This window comes from Dermacentor silvarum, chromosome 6, assembly GCF_013339745.2.
Source record: "Dermacentor silvarum isolate Dsil-2018 chromosome 6, BIME_Dsil_1.4, whole genome shotgun sequence".
Taxonomy (NCBI): domain Eukaryota; kingdom Metazoa; phylum Arthropoda; class Arachnida; order Ixodida; family Ixodidae; genus Dermacentor; species Dermacentor silvarum.
In genome coordinates, this window is record NC_051159.1 from 144,892,263 (window position 1) to 144,911,882 (window position 19,620).

The window sequence follows — 19,620 nt, forward strand, 5'->3', positions numbered from 1 at the left end:
CATACTATGATTTAGTTACAAGCGCAAGTGGTGCGCTGTGGCCGATGGTTGTAGAAACGCGTCACTCAATTTCTTCGGTGGTAAACAGATTCAGATCTGCGACGAATTCCACGTAATAATTACGTCATATTTAGCAATATGTAAGTATAAGACTTAATGTCAAATTGAATTGCACGACATATACCTGTACATGTAACTCACATGTGATGGACTATTTTTGGGTCACGAATGCGAGTAGTGGGAGGAGCCTCTCCTCTAGCCTATGTAGCATTGCCTGCTATGTGTGAAAAAGAGCATAGAAACAAAAACAAGGCTACCACATAAAGATACAATACATTTTAGGCATGATGACCACGACCAGTAGTGTCTGCCTTACCTGATATAGCCTAATGATATGGGGATGATGTAAAAGTTTCATGATCTGAACTTCTCTGAATATCTTCTTTAGGTTCTCCTCGTCTAGGTGTGTCTTGTCTATAATCTTTATGGCTACCTGCAATGACAAAAAAGAAGGTACATGTAGGTGAGAGAAGGCAATTAGATGAGGCGGCAGGGAAATCTGTAAGGCATTTATACACAACATGTGGACTCGGAGAGCCATGAACTGTTGGTAAAGCAGGTACTATTGCCTAAAAGTTTAATTCCCATGCAATTCCAAGGGTGTCTTTTCACACAACGGAAACACTGCTTTGTTAGAATTTTCTAATGCTAGTGTATTTACTGCTATTGCAAGTGGCATCTCTGGCTCTTGTGGAATTCTTTCGAAGCTTTTACACACCTTATCGCCGCCTACATGAGCTGCGATGAGCCACAGCTGTTGTGCTGGCCCCATTTAACAAGTGACTGCTTACAATTAACTCTCTCAATATACTAAAACTTCTGCTTAGTGAGATGTGTTCAATGATTGATTCTAAGCATAGGGGGCCTCCTGTATAAGTGTGCAAAGTCTCAAGCAGGAATGTTGAGCCATTTAAACAAATCTAAAACTTCATTCACTGTTCAAGGGAGATTTAAAAGTTATGGTGCCAGTCTATAAATTTTCTATGGTGTCCCCAAGGAACTTGAAACATTTGGAATTTTCGCAGCATGTTACTACGAGGACACACTTTATTTTTATTTACACTTCATTTTTACCAAGTTTCATTTTGATATGTCCAATAGCTATGAAACAACGCACTGTTAAGAACCACAGTGCAGTCAACAAAACTGACAATTTCTCGCAATAAGCCAAATTAATTATTCCACACATTTTTAACTTTTCCCACCCATAATCCTTGACATGCCCAACACCCATTCCAAATATCATTGCGTTATAATGGTGCCCTCAATGAGTTTTTGTCGACGTTTAGAGTGGACATTCTTCACCAAATCAATAGTTGCAAAAATAGCTTTGCACAACAAAGAAAAACAAGGGGTGTAAGGGGAGAGGGGAAATATGACGTCTTGCAGCCAGTCTTTGTAAGTCAATCTCATCAGACGCACGACACCAATATCACTCTTTCTCCCTCAGTCTACATTCTGGCCTCATAGGGCCCATACTTTGCCATTGCCACCTCTGCCTTTTACCTGTGAAATCACTGCAATTGCTAGACTAGGATAATGTAACAATTTTATTTCAATGCTATTCCTCCTCACACTTTGTCAGTGGTTCAAGTGGCACTCTGCCTGCATTATCAGCAGAATTGGCTAGTCGTGAATGATGGAAGATATGAAATGAATGGAATCAAGTGAAAGGAATCCTTAAATCATAACGGCCTTGATTAACAAAGTTCACTTATGTTTCGCTGGATAGGCTGAACAAGAAAGAAAAAAAGTTGTTTTCTGCCAATGGCTGCTGAGACAGAATTCCCTGACCACTGTGGAAAATCATGCCAACAGCATCCAGGTGCTAATCAAATGCACTTGCAATAACAAGACAATGAACATCCTCTGACCCTCTGAGGCAAAGGTTATGCTGTGTCAAGAAAAGTTCTTACTGAACTTATCCAAACGAGTCATTTTACACCCCAAATAACCGCCCTGTATTTTACAGCTGGGAAACCAAAAAGAGGATGCACTTTTCTGCTTTCCCATTTGGTGTCACACACAGGATGCCTGTGCAGCTAGGCCAGCAAAACTTTTCTAAAAGCTTTTCTGGCCTGAGTAATGTTATGACCAAGACCAATGTTAGGGCTCGAAGTCACGAAATGCAAGAGCACAACTTAGATTTAGGCACACGTTAAGGAACCCTAGGTTGTCCAAATTAATTTGGAGTCCCCCAGGACAGTGTGACTCGTAATCATATTGTGGTTCTGGCACATAAAGCTTCAGAATTTAATTAACTTTTAGTAATACTATGAAACTCTATGAGCTGTAAGACATGTGGAACACACAGTGTGTTCATTCTGGACACCGTTGACTGCTGACAAATTTTCGTTTTGAGCTAACAAAAGAAATAATAACCACACTTTGAGCCAGTCAGAGCAGGCAAGATGTCAATGACATTGCCAATGCCATTCTAGACATCGATGGTATTCTGAACTATGTCAAATTCCACCATATGCTGTCGAATTCCCTCATCTAGCTGAGCCAACAAAAGCAGGCAAAATGGCGAATCGGACGACACTGCAGTTTGAATTGTTTCCACCATAGCACCGGCCGCTATTCATGTAGCGCCCTCTTACTACAGGTTAAGTAGGGGTGCAAGTATTCAAGGAAGCAGAGGACAATGATGCGCGGTTCGAGCACGACACGGATGGCCGATAGGTTTTGGATAACAAATGCATCAGACGTCTTGTCCTCGTGTGCAGAATTCCGCCATGTTGTCAATTTCCCTCATCTAGTCTAACCAAGGAGTATGTAACAGTTTGCAGAGCCAATCAGACCAAGAAAGATTGAAAGACGGCAAAATCGACCACGGCGGCAAAGTGCCCATCTTCTTTGTCTAAGCAGTGCACCCTCCCACTCTCCCCTCAACCTCCCGCCCACCGCATTTGTTTCCTTCTTTTCTCACGCTGCACTTTAGCCACCACGGTAACCACTCCGAAAAAGTTCCAGGTTTGTTTCGCACCGCCGCGCATCGGAGCGCACGGGGCGCTTTCCGCTGAGGCTTGTTTTCGACACCGTTGAGCGCACCAGGCACGCACTCAAGGCGTGGCCGGCGCTGCGCCGCGCCGTGCGTTCGGCAAAACAGCGCATTGTCTGCGCCGTGCGGCGGATTTGACAGCTGCGTTCCTCTCAGCCACAATCCGGGTGACAAAATGATGTCAGCAGCGTGTCTGACAAAGCGTGGCGCAGCCGTCGATAGCTCGAGGCAGGTCCGTCTAGGACGCATATATCCCTGTGACGCACATTATGGGCGCGGAATTTCAAGCCCGCATGGTGGCGCCATATAATTTAATGGCCAAGTGTCCCTGTATATGTTCCCAAAGGGAGCAGAAGTACTGTAGCAGAAGCGCGCGTACTTCCGCCATTTTGTTCCAACGCTATGCGGTAAAGCCACTCATCGGGCACGCGGAAGCCGAACTTGGAACTGCGTTGACGCGTGCAACTAGTATAATGGCCCGTAGAAATCGACGGGACACGGACAAGAGCCGTCTTCTATGACGTGTTCTTCAAATACATTTCATAAATGTTAGTAAAACACCAGTCTTCTTTACTCTTCATCACGTTTCGTCTGTTGCACTCCCCAGAAGGTCACCGCTTTCCGTTTAACGCGAAGGGGTATAACATCACATCCAAACTTCCCGTGCCGACGCGAAGGCCGCGCACTAATGACCCTTTTTACACGTGCTTCAGAGTTAAAGTCAGCGGGTGATTCTAACTTAGGCGCACTCCATAATACGTTTCGTGTCGTTCGCCGGACCATCTAACTCGTCAGAATAACAGTTTTATGGCCTCGTGTTTACTTCCGTAAAATAAAAAAGAAATAAAAAAGAGCTGTGTGAGAGAGAGAGAGAGCACGCTCCAAGAGGAAATTAAATGATCGCCGCAGCTCATATGTATTTCCGCGTTTAAAGCGCTCCGACGTTTATTTCGATCCTCCCGGACCGCCCGGAGCCACGTTCCTTTCCGAAACCATTCGGGGCTTCAACAGCACAGAGAGCGCGCGCACTAATACGAAACGAGTCCTATAGATGGACACGCTAAAAGGGAACGACCGCGAACTGTTTCTGGAAATTCATAAACGGATCGAGACACCCAATTTCAGAAGGAAACCACGCGCCGATAGAGCGGAATCCCGAGGCGGTCCCGTCTCTCCCGACCGTCCACCCTTTACAACCCACTTTAGCAACGCCCCTCTTACCGCAAGTTCGCTCGAATTTTTCGCGGGTTGGTTACGGTTAACGGAAAGTCCAATCAACGAAGTCGACAGGCGCCGCCCGCAGCAAGTGTCAGCGAATCCGGAGACGCGTGTGTTAAGACTTTGGAACCACGTGGTTGGTTCCCAGACGTTGCGCGCTGCGACAGCGCATGCCCGAAGGTCGAACGGGGAAAGGTCAACTCTGAAGCCCCGGGCTAAGGGGGTACGAAGAAGCCCCGCGGTTCAGGCCACAACATATCAGCAGCGATGCATTCAACCCTTCGCCACTCACAGGGCAAGGCTGCCAACGCAGGGCTTCCGTCTCTCTCCGCGACCTTCGGGCGCCGATCGCGGAAGCCAAAACAGCAAGAAAATGTCGCTCCAGCGATAGACGGTGCTATGGAGGAAGACAGAGTTATACAGAATTCCTCTAGTTTAAGGTTTCTTCGCTCACCTATCAAGAAATCTCCTATTTCGCATACAACACATATCCAGTAATATCATATGATGGTATATGCCATATGTCAAAGAAACGTGTTCATGCAAGGTTATTAGATATGCGGTATGTGTGTCATATTGCACTTTTTGACAGGGTGGCACAAGCTTCCGCGAGCGAATTTCTGCACATGAATACAGAGAGGGGAGGGAGTTTTCCCTATACTGTCGTGATTACACCATACTTGATCGTTCGGCCGCAATGTAGGAAGACATGAGCGCTTCGCCGTATTCATTGCCGCGAATCGGACGTGCGCCTGGAGATTTGCCTTTCATGCAAACGAAGCGGTGCGAATGCACGCATTTTCCGCGGTGATTGCGTCTGAAAGTCCTAACCTTCGGCCACGACTGGTATCGGCCACTGGGCCAAAGTGCCGGTCGAGACGTTCGTCTGAACGCGGCACTTGGATGCAGACTGAGCTGCGAAAGGGCTGCGAAACTTGTCAATTTCTCGAAGCGGAGTTTAAAAAATACTAGAGAACAAAGCAAACGTATAGTGACGAGCAATAGTCTAAAGTTCACAGGTGCCGCGCGCAAGAAAAAAAAAAAAAAGTTCTGCGGAGAAATGCATTGGCGTTCGAGTTCATTTTGTGCTTCAATGCATAAAACGGCATTTTGTTAAGAAAGTTCAGGAATTAATATCTCGAAACTGGTGTCATCCTGAGAATTCATTCCATGGAGATCCGCCTTGCGAACTCCCATGGCTAGAATGTGTAAAATGCAATATGGGCCCCATAAGGTAATAAGTTAAAAAAAAGAAAAAAAAAACTCCATAAGTGAATTTCTGATAATTAGTCGATTATGCATTTCAACTTTTTGTGCAGGTAATGTGCCGCCTCTTCGAGTAGACCAGTTCACGAACTAGAATTGTGCTATCTGCCACAAGCAACCTTCAAAATGTTTTGAAAGTGTTCGCTGAAACACCCGGTATTTCATTGAGTGGCCCCACAGTAACGTTCATTTCTTACTTGCTTGCTTGCCTTCGAGAGTGGCTCATACCCACTATGGGGGATTTACGAAAAGATTATCGGAGTCTAAAAAAAAAAAAAAGGATCACTTTTGAGAAATTTTGAATGGCTAAAGGAATGAAGTCAGATAAAATTTAACAATTTAGCAAGGAAATCGTCCTGATTCAATTATATACCCCACAACAGCTGCACCAAAATCTCTATGACAATGTCCCAGCGAAGAGGCACCAAAAGATAGAATATCGGGTATTGTAATATTCAAACCAGCAATATGATTTTTTTTTCTAAAGCGTGTTTTCTTAATGAGGAAAAACGGCGGCATGACAGGAAGACGTGTTCTATTGTTTCGTCTTCACCACAGTATGAGCACATGGAGGAGGGCGCCAGACCAGTTCGATGCAGATAATAGTTTAATGTTGGAATTCGACATCTGAATTTGGTAAAGAGGACATCGAGTTTTCGATTACGGCAGAATTGTCTGTTCCAAGGAAATAGGAGGTGTCGATAATCAGTTAAATTTGTTAATGGCAGGTTCCAGGAGTCTTGCATGACTGCCCGTCTCCTGAACCTAGCAGCGGTTATGAAAGCTGATACCGGAAGAATCGGAAGGATTGGACCACTAAGAGCAGCTCTCGCCAAGCTGTTGGCTAATTCATTGATAACTAATCGTTTGTGACCAGGTACCCATACCAATCTAATTAGTATTAAGTTAGAACGTATAAGACATTGGAATGTACGTGAAATTTAGTGAGCCACTATTTGCAGTCAGAGCTGAACATAATGACAAAGAATCCGTTACTATTACAACTTCCGAGATTGATGAGTGCACTTTTGGTAGAGCCAATGTAACCGTCAAAAACTCAGCTAGAAATACTGGTATGTAGTTTGGAAGTCTTAGAAAGAACGACCAGTCAAAAGCGGGGGAGAAAATTCAAATTCCAGATTTTTCTTCTGATTGCAATGCATCTGTCGCTATGACGGCTTTTATTTTTGACTCCAATAAGTGATTTTCTAATAGCCCATTTAATATATTGTAAGAGAGGAGTTTTGCGTTGTTTGAATATATATATCGTCGAAAATTATTTTGGAGATTCTCTCTCTCACTGCAAATAGGAGGGATCTCACATAATCGTACATCCAAGGGACCAACTAGTGCCTGCACGAAGACGACCTGAGGAGTGTGAAATCGAGGGCAGGAGTATTGAAAAAATGCTGCAGGCTGAGAAATAAAACTGATCCGTAATTTTATAGGGAATTTCTTTCGCCGCGTTTTCTTCTTCTGTCTGCTTCTTGGCATGACACCGCGTAGAAGGGGTAAGTGCCGCCGCTTGGAAACAAGAACGTGAACCACCGGCCGCACAGCGGATGCGCACGAACCTGCTTCGCACGTGACAGGTCGATCGCGCTAGCACCGAACAGGCGCAGGCCACTCGGAACAACGCGACCAACGCAATGGAAGATGCGGCGGACAAGGGCGCTGCCACGCCGCGCGACAAGCGAGACGACGAGACGCCCAAGAAGCACGTAAGCGCGACATCGTGTTGGGCCGTATTGCTCGGGGATCGAGACATCACGACGTCTGCACGGGGCAAAATGGCGCAGGGCGCCCTATCGGAAGTCACTGCTAAAACGTCTCGTTCAGTACGCAGCCGTAGTCCATGCATGGGCTATGCGGACGCCACTGAAGCATGCTTTAGAGGTGGCCGTCAATATATATATATATATATATATATATATATATATATATATATATATATATTCCGGTGTATTACGTGCCAAAACCCGATATGATTATGAGGCACGCCGTAGTGGGAGACTCCAGGTTAAATTTGGCCACCTGGGATTCTTTAACGATGTACACGGGTACACGGGTGTTTTTGCATTTCGCCCCCATCGAAATGCGGCCGCCGCGGCCGGGATTCGATCCCGCAACCTCGGGCTTAGCAGCGCAACAACAAAGCCAGAACGCCACAAGAGCGGGTTAGAGATGGCCGTCAAACAGCTGTCTTCAGCCAACACTTCCTGCTTGAAAAATACAGCGAAACGCCTCTACAACGAAATGACCAGTAGAACGAAGTAATAATTCAGTCCCGGTTCTACAGAGAGCTGTGCGCTGCGCGACTTTTACAGCAAAGTGACCTGTATAGCGAATGATTTCGGACCCCCCAAGCACTTCGTTATAAAGGCGTTTGACTGCAGCACGCAGGTCCGGCGCCGAAATGCATGGATAGAAAAATGGAACGACAAATGAAGAGCAAGCGTATAAGATCGCCGAAACAAATTCGGCAGAGCCACAACCGCCTCTGGCCATAGCTACAAGCCAAGTCGTCCAGTGAACCAGAAATTATCAGCGTTTGGGAAAAAGATTATGAACCACTATCTAAAGCGCAACACTTAATGGGAGGCGAGAAGCGGTTTAACCCTATTGACCCTTTTCGCGGAGCAGTTTGTTTTAGAGAAACGAGATGGCGCCACGGCGGCGCGCCATACGTCTCCTCAGCGACCGCGCACGAATACGAAACCATTACCGCTTCTACCTTGCTTCTGTGCGATCAGCTGTCGGAAATGCAACTGAGTTTTCGCTAACACACTGTGCTCCAATCATGCTAGATTTAATCATGTGGATTGAAGACGTGTGCAATAGTTGGCTGCAAAAATAGTGACTGTCATGTTAAGGAATAGAATGAATCTGTGTGGCCAACTTCGCGGACCGCTGCTGCAACTGTCCGAACGTGTTACCGGCACTTCGTGATGTACGGCTTTCCTCGAGGATACAGAAATTTGCTCATCCGCCAGCCTTGTATCGCTAACCTTCAAAGAAAGGGCTTCATCCCCAGAACGTCGGCAAGAGTGAGTACCACTTGTTAAACAATGACAAAGGGAGTAGCGCCGCTTCCTGTCACAGTAAGTTTCGCACACGTTATCTATACACATCTGTCCCAAATGGCAGGAAAGCTTACGGCCACTCTATCGCCGACGAATCAAGAATAAGTGAATGGGCGCACACTTGAATACATGCGCACTGTATACGCACAATAAATGACGGACTACACCGATGGCGCACGAGTGGTCGAAGCTGAATATTTCGTGACGGTCCACAAAAGTAAGCGACTTACTAGCTGTAATATATATTTGCTACAAGGTATTACAATGTACAAAACAGCTACGTTGCAAGCCTTGTGCGCAGCAAGAACAAATTTATCAGAACTGAGCACACCCGCGAGCGATTAGGCAGAAAATAATCAGATAGTGGCCGCACCGAGGAACTTCACTGAGTCAGAAACTGGCAAGCCACTGCATCAAAACATTTGCCGAATAAAGAACAAAGAGCAAAACACACTAATCCTGACTGAATTCATAATCGGAAAGCTTGGATAACTTGGAATACACATTTAGTCCCGCTTTTAGAACAAGCACCATATACGCTGCTTGCGCCGTTTGGACATAGCTTAATCAGTTCCGAAAGTGCTTTTGTATGTTCTCTGAAGCTGTGATCAAAGATTCGTGTCGTCCATCTAGTCACCGTCTACGATATCTCCGAAAAACAGAGGTTTTCTAAGCCGCGCCGGCGTCATACACTTCCATTGTAAACAAGGAGGCAACGGAGGCAGTTGAGGCAAGCAATGGACGCGTCACCACAAATCAAACATGGCAGCGCCCACGAGATCGCCGCGAAAAGGGTCAATACGTTCAGCTTGGAAGTACAGAAAAGTACAGTATATATAGGTGACTAGCGCATGCAGACATCACGCCCGTTATGTTACAGAACAATAGTATAGCGAAAACTGCGGTATAGCGCTGGTAGTGCGCCTTTTGCCACACTAACCGAACTGTATATACTAAAGAATTTGAGAGAGAGACAGAGAAATTCAGATATCGCTCTTTCCACTGACGCAGAAGCGGCGGAGCCGGAGAAGCAGCGTCCGTGGGCAGGAAGCTTCCCCGGAGACCGGCAAGGACAGTGCGGACGACGGCAGTACGCTGCCGAGAAACAAACGGTCCAAAGGTATACGCATCCCTCGGACCTTCAGAGTGCGGGGCGGCAAAAGATAGCGGTGGCGAGAAGTTAGACGTATCGGCAAGTTCAACATATCCAAATAGTGAGATCAGGAAAGACTTACAATCAGAAAAAGCTGGATTGCAAATATTGCGTATAGCAAATGAAACACTAAAACATCGTACATAGCTGTGTTTCCGCGTTGCAATTTTTTTTTTTTTCTGCTGTTCACCGGATGCGCGGTGACGCACTTTGTTACACATCTAACGTGCAGCACGTAGCCGGGGAGGAGGAGGAGGAGGGTTGCATTCGTGTCGGAACTCTACCCGGAATATCAGTAATCCGCGTGAGAAAGGGAAATACCGCCCGAAATCAACAGTATAGGTTGAAAACAACTCCATAAATTGTGAAGTCCTGGCTAGGTCACCGACCGTCGCTGACACCTATAGTGTGACACATCAGACTCGTGTAACTTCAATCGTATAGAGAGTTCAGTAACGCCGAACTTATGGGGCTTGTACAGTGGCCACAGGGCGCCAGGAAGCAAATGTATCTCGTGTCGGCTTTCGTATCGATTGGCAACTTATCTCCAGTCATTTCTCGAACTTCGCCGAAGACCTGGCAGTGAAGGTAAACGCCGGTACACTTAATTCGAGAAGGGCCATTTGATGTCATTTTCGATGACACACAATTAGAACACGCAGGCCGAGCTTCTGTGCGGCAGCGACCTTGCGCGCAGGGCGCCTGCGGTACACTTTGCAAGTCATGCACACAAATACATTGACGTCATGGTCCGTTGAACAACACAAATGTTAAAGCGACAAAAAAAAATGGTGACGCATCGCTCATCAAGCTATAAGGTCCGCGCATTTTTGACCACTCATAAGCGTCTCAGCCACGAAGCGGCTCTTGTACGTACGTTTGTAAAGTCCACGCAACAGCACCTATATAGTACATATGTATTCAAATCTTAGCGACAAGAATCGCGACGTTGTCCGGGGCAGGCGGCCTAACTTCCATTTGCAAACCATGCAGTGAAGACACAGGTGCGCGAAGAAGTCGGCGTCAATTCTGGAGGCTCTACCTACATGCGCACATGCGTAACGTTATGATTCAACCAGGGCAGATTTTGTAATGTCAAGTCCATACACATCAGGGTGCTGACGACCGCATTTTATCATGCAGCTTCTGAAACCAAAGCCATGAAGACCGTAGGATTAACAGATATGTGGACGGGTTAGCCTTCGAGTTTTATCCACCAAGATACAGGGAAACTCGTGGTGTTCTGATGACCGAACCCGGAGCGACCGCTTTTCCGAGTCATTAAAAAAAAAATATACAAACTGAACTAACCAGGAGACTAGCAGATAGTGCGAGAGCGAGTCTGTCGAAAACAACTAGAAGCGCTGGAACACTGAATAAGCCATGGCATCCGAGATAGCAACGGCGCCCGTGCGATCTCGGAGGCCCCGGAAATGCAAATTAGTTAATCAAAAAGCCGCAAGTCGGAGGAAGTTTTCGTGCATAAATTTCAGGTAAGCATGCGGTCGCATGGCCGCGAACCTCGGATGCATTCGCATCCAGCTCCCGTAGGCAAGCGTACGGTCTTCCGGCGTTTACTGACATTTGTTACGCTGAACCACATGACGTCATTGGCATGTTTTGTTTAAGTCCTCCATGACACCCCTCGTACACTATATTGCGCATTGCATGGAAACATTTTCAAAGTTAACTCTGAAACTATTACGTAAAATATTAATCTCGAACATGTAATCAGATACCTGCGGAAGTGCATCGAAGTGGCTTAGTCCCGTGCGTGCCGTCAATGTCCGAAAAGATCGACAATAATTTTATCTAGGCCACTGCATGTGTCACCACAGCCAACGAAAATCGCCAGTCCGTCCCGAATACCGCGACACGACGGGAAAATCCAGGGTGCAGCATCCAACATGGAAACTCCACACCACCCACACACAATGTCACGTCTTAACCTCTGCCGTTTAGGCACTGAAAAGCAGCTTTACTAAAACAAACACGAGGAGATGGTTACTTTGGCCACACACACGGCTTTTAGCAACTAACAGGCGTAGTTAAATAAAAAAAAAAGCTTTAACGCTCATAATGTATCAGCCAGAACCGACTTGAAAAGTGATTATGCCATTGAGCTGCCTTCGGGTCTCGCGAGGATATACCCTCTGTTCAGATACTGCGATCTTCGGGATTCGAGCGAACGGCCGCGCTCGAATGAAATGAGTGACAAACGCGCCCCTTGCCAACGCAGGCAGCCACCGCCGCCACCGGTCTTCTCCCGCTGGGCACGCTGGAGCAGAGCCGGAAACCGGCGCCAACACACTGCCGCCGGCCAGCGAGTCATCCCAAGGCTTGCACGCCTCTAGCAACGCGTCCGCGAGCGCCTCGAAATCGGCATCGGCGTCCCTTCCAGGCCCCGATGATCGGCCCTCGCAGCAGCCACGTCAGATGGTTTCCCCCAACCTGCGGTTGGCGTCGACGCCCAGCGGAGGCTCTCCGGCCAGGAAGGCGGGAGCGTCGGCCAGCGCCATGCTCAGTCCTTTCAACGCTGCCATGCTCAGCCCCTCGGTGCGTGCATGCATGCGTGACGCGGGAGTCGATAGAGAGTTTTAGCTTGTCCGTAAAACCATTAACCTTCACGGAACACCTGGTTACTGGTGACGTAGACGGCAGACGATGGTGATTTATTGGCATCCCCTTTGAAACGGGGCAGTGACAAATAGTCGCTTAGCCCGCTTCAGATATAATCAGCTGTGTTATACATAATTTTCATTCTAGCATTTTAAATCGCTTTAAGGGGCCCCATTACGCAGACAATCCGGCGTTGACCGTGCGTTGACCGTGAGCGAGTATTTTCTGCCAATCATAGCACGGTGCGTACCGCGTTTATACCAATCACTGAGCTGCGCGTCGCCGCTCGGTTTCTTGCAGCACCACCAGGTGGCGTTTGCCTCCGCGCATCCGCGGCGACGGCTTTGCGCGGGAAAGAAAGAAAAAGAACCAGAAAGCTCGCCATAGTGCGTATAGCGTGCGCCGCAAGCGTTTCCCGATAAAGATTACAGTTGCATAAGCTGCAGTTGCCGGGAAGCGTGAGAAGCAGTCAGGGACCCTTGAATGCTATCGCGTTCGATCTACTCTTAAAAGCGAAGCTTAAGCGTCTCCCAAGTTTTTTTTTTCTATACATCTCCTCAACCTTTTTTTTTCTCTTCTTTTTGCCGCTACCTATGCCTGCAAAGGATCCGGTCATATCAATCTCTTATTTTTTTTTCCAGCAATACTCTAAACGTCTCTTGTTTATCTCGACTGTTGACCGGTTGATGCTTCCGTCCATTTTAAATCCGAGCGCCTCAGGAAAGTGCACGTTACCTACGAGTCTCACTGGGTGAATCCCTTCGCATCCTATTAGGATTTGCTTTGTGGCCTCCTAATTTTTTGCGGCAGCATGCACATGCCTCAGCAACAACGTTGGTAACGACATTTTGCGACGTTTCGTCCAACCAGCGCGCAAGACACGTTTTCGTGTTACGACGGTGTTCGTGTCGAAGAAAAGAGGAAAACAACACTGCATATGAATTCTTACGGCTGGCGACACATTACACCAGCAGCTATAGTGCTAGTATGGTTGATCGCTGCAATCATACATTTACGTCCTCCCTGGTATAGCTCTGCGCCGCCGCGTGGCGCCACCAACCACGCCACTCACGTTTACGTCTTCGATTCGTCGGAGCACGCATCGGAAACATGGTTGCTCTAGCTGTTGGAACCAGAAGGAAACTTCTTAGATGCGGTTGCCGACACGATGGATCGGATGGTATTTGCGCACACGTGTTCGTAGCGGTTGACTGGAGCAGTGATGTGCGGGTCTTTACTGCTATCGTCCTACGTGTGGCGGGGTGCAGGAACCGCCCAATGCCCCCGCAGAAGCGCCGGCGCAGCAGTCGTCGGCAGCGCTGATGGCTGGCACTGTCTCGACGAGTGCAGCCGGGCCGATGCCGGCCGACGACGACGACAAAGGCGAGACCCAGCGGGACAACGACATCGTGCCCCTCGTTGCCGTCACGCTGGTCGCCTGCGCGATCCTGATCGCTGTCGTGCTCTTCAAGGTATACGCACCGCGCGAAATGTATTTCAGCGACGACTGTAACGTACCGTACGTACTCCCAGCTAAGCTTAGTCAAGCTGTTCAAAGAAAATAATAATAACAAATTATTAAAAAAGAAAGATTTAAAAAACGGTGCTCTGTCATCAGCGTTCTGACAAGTGAACACCGTAGGTTTTAAAATCGTACATTGCATCGTATTTTCTAAATATACATACGTATATTGTTTCATTTATCAGTTTGGCTAACGTTCACTGGGGCACCCTACATATATAGCTAAAGTAGGAGCCGCACATTAGTCTTCCTTTGAGCAGCAGACCACTCTGTAATGCCAAAGCGTATATGTAAAGTGCGTAGTATATGTGTAACACAACACGTCACGAAAGAAACACGTGAAAGGACGTGTTTCTACACCAGACCAAAGCCCTCGGCTCCGCTTAGTCCTGCACATCCGAATGTCGCCCACTCAGGTCATGAAACGAGCGTGGCCGTGGCAGTGTATACAAACTGGCCTATAATGACCGTCTAGCCAAGATAGGTGCGCTGCATGGGGGGAGCATAGGCGGAATAAAAACGAAAACCGTGCACGGCCTCATTTAATGGCTGCTTTATGCTCGGCATACTCGAAATAAGCGGTGTTGATAACTGCGCTTTTTCGAAGCGCGCTGGTGAGCTGATTATAGATGTAAGGGCCGCGGAAAATACCCAAAGATTAGGGGGGCAAACGTTATGTTTTCCGCGGTTTCTTTCTTTCTTTTTTTTATCACAGCTAAAGTGAAAGAAAAAAAAAGAAACATTTAAGTTTCCACATACAATAATACTTGCCATTCTCTTCTGTGCAGCATACGATTCCATAGAAGCGAGAACGACAACAAGAAAACGGCAGCACATTTTTCAAGTGTCTTCGTTATGTGCTTTCAGTTTCATTTTAAAAACGTAGCGCAACTTTCAAACGTATCGGAATACAGGACGCCCTCCGAGTTGTGTGTCCAGAACTGGCGTTTGGGACCCGCGAAGCACGCGGAACCGTCTAACTGGTGGCAAGGCCTTTGCACTAATCAGCCGCTGACACCTATAGCGTCTAGGCTGCTGCAGATACCTTCACCATCTGCCAGCTGTGAACAAAACTGTTTGGAGATGTTCACGACAATTATGCTTCGCAACAGGCTCGCAAGTAAACGTGTTCGAAAACTCGTCTACGTACAATCAAATTTGAGTGCGGATGCAAGTGTGTCCAGCGAGAATGACTCGGACACTGAGTGACCTTTTTCTCAGTTATCAGATTAGCTATCTTTAGCAGAAGACAACAAGGCGTTCATTCCATATTCTTCGTGTTCACTCCGTGATTATCGCATGTATTTAAGAACAATTATTTTTATTACTGGAATAATAAATATAAGCAATATTTAGCGGAGCTTCAATTTTTCTCAATGTTTCCAAAATTTCCTTTAAAAAGAGAAACAGGAAAAAACACGTTTTTTTCTTTCCTCCCGCTCAAAATTTCCGGGAATTTCGCATCCTTAATGCGGAGCAATGCCCGTTGGAGGTGCATTGATTTATCTATTGGTGTATTCCTCACATTTTCAAAGCGCGGGTGTACTAAGAGAGGCGTGGATCAGTTGTACAGTGCGTCGCAAAACATAAACTGGAAAACGGACTCCGCAGTGGAGCACAGAATTGGTGGGTTTTACTAGTTGTTCCCACTTTAGCCTACCTTTTCCTTATTTCAATCTTTTCCATTTCTCCCCGTGTTCATTTATGCAAATTTGCTAAGGTGCTGCCCAACAATACGTCCAATGTGACCAAATCGTACGCGGTGTGCAAGACGACTGCCTGCGTGGAATACGCCCAACGTCTGTCGACCACGGTGAACCGGAGCATCGACGCCTGCCGCGACTTTTACAGCCACGTCTGCAACGGCTGGAAAACCGGCGAGGTAAGGGATTAGGAAAGGTAAATTGGCCTACAGTTATCTCATCCATCAGACTTCGCAACAAGCCACGAATACACGAACTTGTTAGTTGATTGATTGATTGATTGATTGATTGGGCTTGTGTCCCAAAGCAACACAGGAGATGTTAGAAACACCGTAGTGGCAGGGCGGCTCCAGATTTATAGGACCTAAGCTTCGGGCACGTACCATGTGCACCCGAAGTTCGCAACCATGCAGGACCGCATTCCCGGCCCTGCAATAAAAATGGGGCCGCCGTCGCCAAGAACCAAAACACGCGAACCAACATATTGCTAGAATTGCGTCGGTATATACGGCTGTCTGCAGATGTGCAGACAGCCGTATATACCGACGCAATTCTAGCAAAATAATTCCGGCAGTACCTATCATGGCAGAACCCGTGCGGCTCGGTTTTGATTCCGCGCAACACTGAATAAGTTTATAGTTTTTTTTTTTTTTTTTTATTGGGGGGGGGGGGGGGGTTCTCCCGGTTCAGCCAGCTGCAGCTGAACCGCCATACTTGTACTGAAGTGCCAAACCCATGTACACATGGGTGTACACGGGTTTACAATGCGTACAAACCCAAAGAACATGGGTTTGCCTGAACTTCGCCCTTTTGGCTAGACACCTTTGATTTTGCAAATGGCATCATATTCAACAAATATTGCGTTACAAGTGCAACAATTCGCAGTGACTATGCGTGTGCGCATATGGTTATCGTCCTGACGTCTTAAGAAAACCATGATTTCTTGGGAATTTAGAAAGATAAAGCGTAATACATAACGCCGCAGGAAAGTCTGAAGCCCCCAGCACGAATATATAGAACCCATGCATCACCGCGGTAAATCTCACGGTTGCTGAGAGAGCACACGAGCGTAGGCAGCTCCTCCGCTCTGCAGTGGGTGGTCCCCTCAGTTCAGGAGTCCAGCGGCCTTAGCTGCCCTTCTCGCTCGGTTGACCAGGTTGAGCTGGTCCGTCGAGTCGGAGCTGGACAGCGATGCCTCCCATTGCCGTGTGGTGGGGTGTGTTATGGGTGTGAGCTGTGGTGTGTTTGCGCAAGCCCATACCATATGTTAAAGCGTTGCGCATTGATTGTAGTGTGGGCATTTATAGGAATACAGCGCACGGTGTATGGCGTGGTAGAGACTCAAATGTGGATATGTGTTTGTTGGGAGTTTTCGCAACATTACGGCTTCCTCTCGCGTCAGAGCACTATGTGGCGGTGGAAGTGTTCTTCGTGAAAGGCGGTAGTGTTGTAGGATGTGCGTCTAGGTTAATGGTACGGGCTCGGGATGGAACTGCTCGGCGCGTCCCTCTCGCGGCTACCGGTGTGCATGCGCTCGGGCGTATAGGCGTGTGCCTGCTGATTTCCGCGTAAGGACTCATGCCCCGGAGTCCACACGAATTGTATGTAGGCTGAACGATCGCAGCGCTACAATCCCTCTAGTGATTTTTGCATTAAACTCTGATCGTGGCACGCATGACGCGTATCGACGCTTGAAAAAAACAAAGAAATGGAGTTTTGCTGCAGAAATTTTGCAGACCACGAGTCACCCGGGATGCAGAATACGTGGAGACAGGTGACAGACTTTCTGTCACCCCCTATCACCTCCCTGCGGGCAATTGGTACATAATTTCTGCAGAAACTCTGTTAGCCTGTGTAGAAAGTATGTCGAGACTGTGGTCACAGGATGCAGCAAGTAAGCAGACAGTTGAGAGAATATGTGCAGCCCACGACCACTGGTGTTAATTAGGGCTAATTTATTTAGGTGCAGGTAATTAAGGCATAGTTAATTAAGGCACTCGAGCCCACGACCTTTGGTGGGAGAAAGCAAGTAAGAGGAAGTAACAACGCATTTGAATGAGAATGTAAAGTAATTTAATGAATGCGTCGTGAGCGCTTCATCCTCTTTAGTGTATGCTAAAGTGACTGTCAACCTTTATTATTATTATTATTATTATTATTATTATTATTATTATTATTATTATTATTATTATTATTATTATTATTAAACTCCGTCTCATGGGGGATCGCTTCGTTGCGCAGTCGGTGGAGAGCGACCTCCTGAACCGCTTCTCGGTAGAGGCGGTCAAGGCGCTGACGTCCGTAGCAAAGGCGACCACCGCGGAAGCGGCGCAGAGCGCGGTGCAAAAGGCGGCCCTGCTGTACCGATCCTGCGAGACGGTCCACACCGAAGGCCAGAGCGAGCTGGACCGCTTCCGACCCATGCTCAAGGACGTCGGCGTGCACTGGCCCAACCTGAGCCCGAGCCCAGACGTGCTGCGGACGCTGCTCAGGCTCATCTCCCAGATGGCACTCCACATCCTCTTCAGCATAAAGGTCGGGCTCGACAATTTGCGAAACGATTTTGCTCCAGAATTTGTTTTCCTTGGAACGGTTACTTCAAGGCTGTTCTTTATACTATAGTCAGCCGCGGAATATAAGCGAGATTAACGGTTAACAAGTAATCAGCAAATAGAGGACGGCTGAATTAGAATAGAGAAATACTGATGCCACAGTCCGCGCTGACAGCTTTGTAGCATTCCGATACAGTCAAGAGGATGACGTTCCGCCTGCGTGAAACGATATCCACTGAACTTATATTTCACCATATATATATACTTCTTCCGAAGTTCGACAGTAGCCTGCACCAAGATACACGCTGCCAGATAACGAAAAAAAAAAAAAAAAGTTGTCGTTCGAACGTAAGTCGTCTCACAGCTCCCCTCTCCATTTGACTATTGTCACCAGGGGTTGACGGGACAGGATTGGCCCGGGCACCTTCGACTTGGGCCATCAGGCTTCTCTCCCCAAGATAAGCCAGCTAGGGGTGTATCAAGCACAGCCGCTTCCGCTAATGTGGTCTCCAACAACAGATCGCGTGCGCTCTCGGATTGTAGATGGTCTGGATGTGGGCGCGGCAGCTTTCGCATCTGCCAGGATAACGCTTCTGCAAGAGCCGGAAAGAGACGCGCTAACACAATTCAGTAGAGTGCAAAAGGTTAACTCAACTCATCGTACGCGTCGCATGCAGGAGTACGAACCCGTGCCAGACCAGAACGTTTCGGTGCTCGAGGTGCGCGCCGTGTCGAGCTACCTGAACGAAGCCAAGCGGCGCCGCGAGCGAAACGAGGCGAGCGGAAAGGCCAAGGACTACTTCGGAGCCTTGTTCGACGCCTTCAATGCCAAGGGGAGTCCCAGCGTGGACTACGACACGTTCCAGCAGATCGAGAAGGAAGGGCTCACCACGTTCGCACCTGCGCTCGAGCCAGCTGATAGCAGCGGCGAGCTTAACTACACGTCGCCGCTACAGACTGGACTCGATGGCCTTGTCGGGGCCACGCCGGACATATCTAAGCAGCGATGGGAGACGCAAATGCGCGAGTACGTTCTGCTTCCTCTCGATGCAACCGGCTGCGTGTTCGCAAAGTTTATGATGGCATGCATTTTCGACCTTATGGTTTTCAAGGGTGCGAGAGGTAGATAAGGGACACGCGGTGCTTCTGGTTTACAACCATAACCTCCAAGATGCGGTGGTGCGTGCGCGCCGCCCGATCTCGAAGGCTATGCTAGAAGTAACCTGATTTCCTTTTTCTTTTTTTTTTTTTTTCCATCAGAATGGTGTTCTGAACAAAATTTCGTGGATGCTCACGCTACACTTGGCTACGAGCAAGGGTATATACAGGGTGTTTCACTTAACTTTAGCCAACCATAAAAAATATGCAAATGCTATACGTAGCTGGACAGAACCGAGGCAATGTAATTTCAACTGGGATTCATAGCGCTAAAACAACACA

The 19,620-nt window shown here is 47.7% G+C and overlaps 1 protein-coding gene across 1 annotated transcript in view; it reads right to left on the reverse strand.

Moving 5' to 3' along the window:
* LOC119456127 (serine/threonine-protein kinase SIK3) overlaps positions 1-19,620 on the reverse strand; it is a 98,197-nt gene that overhangs the window by 36,502 nt on the left and 42,075 nt on the right. The window contains 1 exon segment of the mRNA XM_037717738.2: positions 377-493. Within this exon segment, the coding sequence (XP_037573666.2) occupies positions 377-493 (117 nt within the window).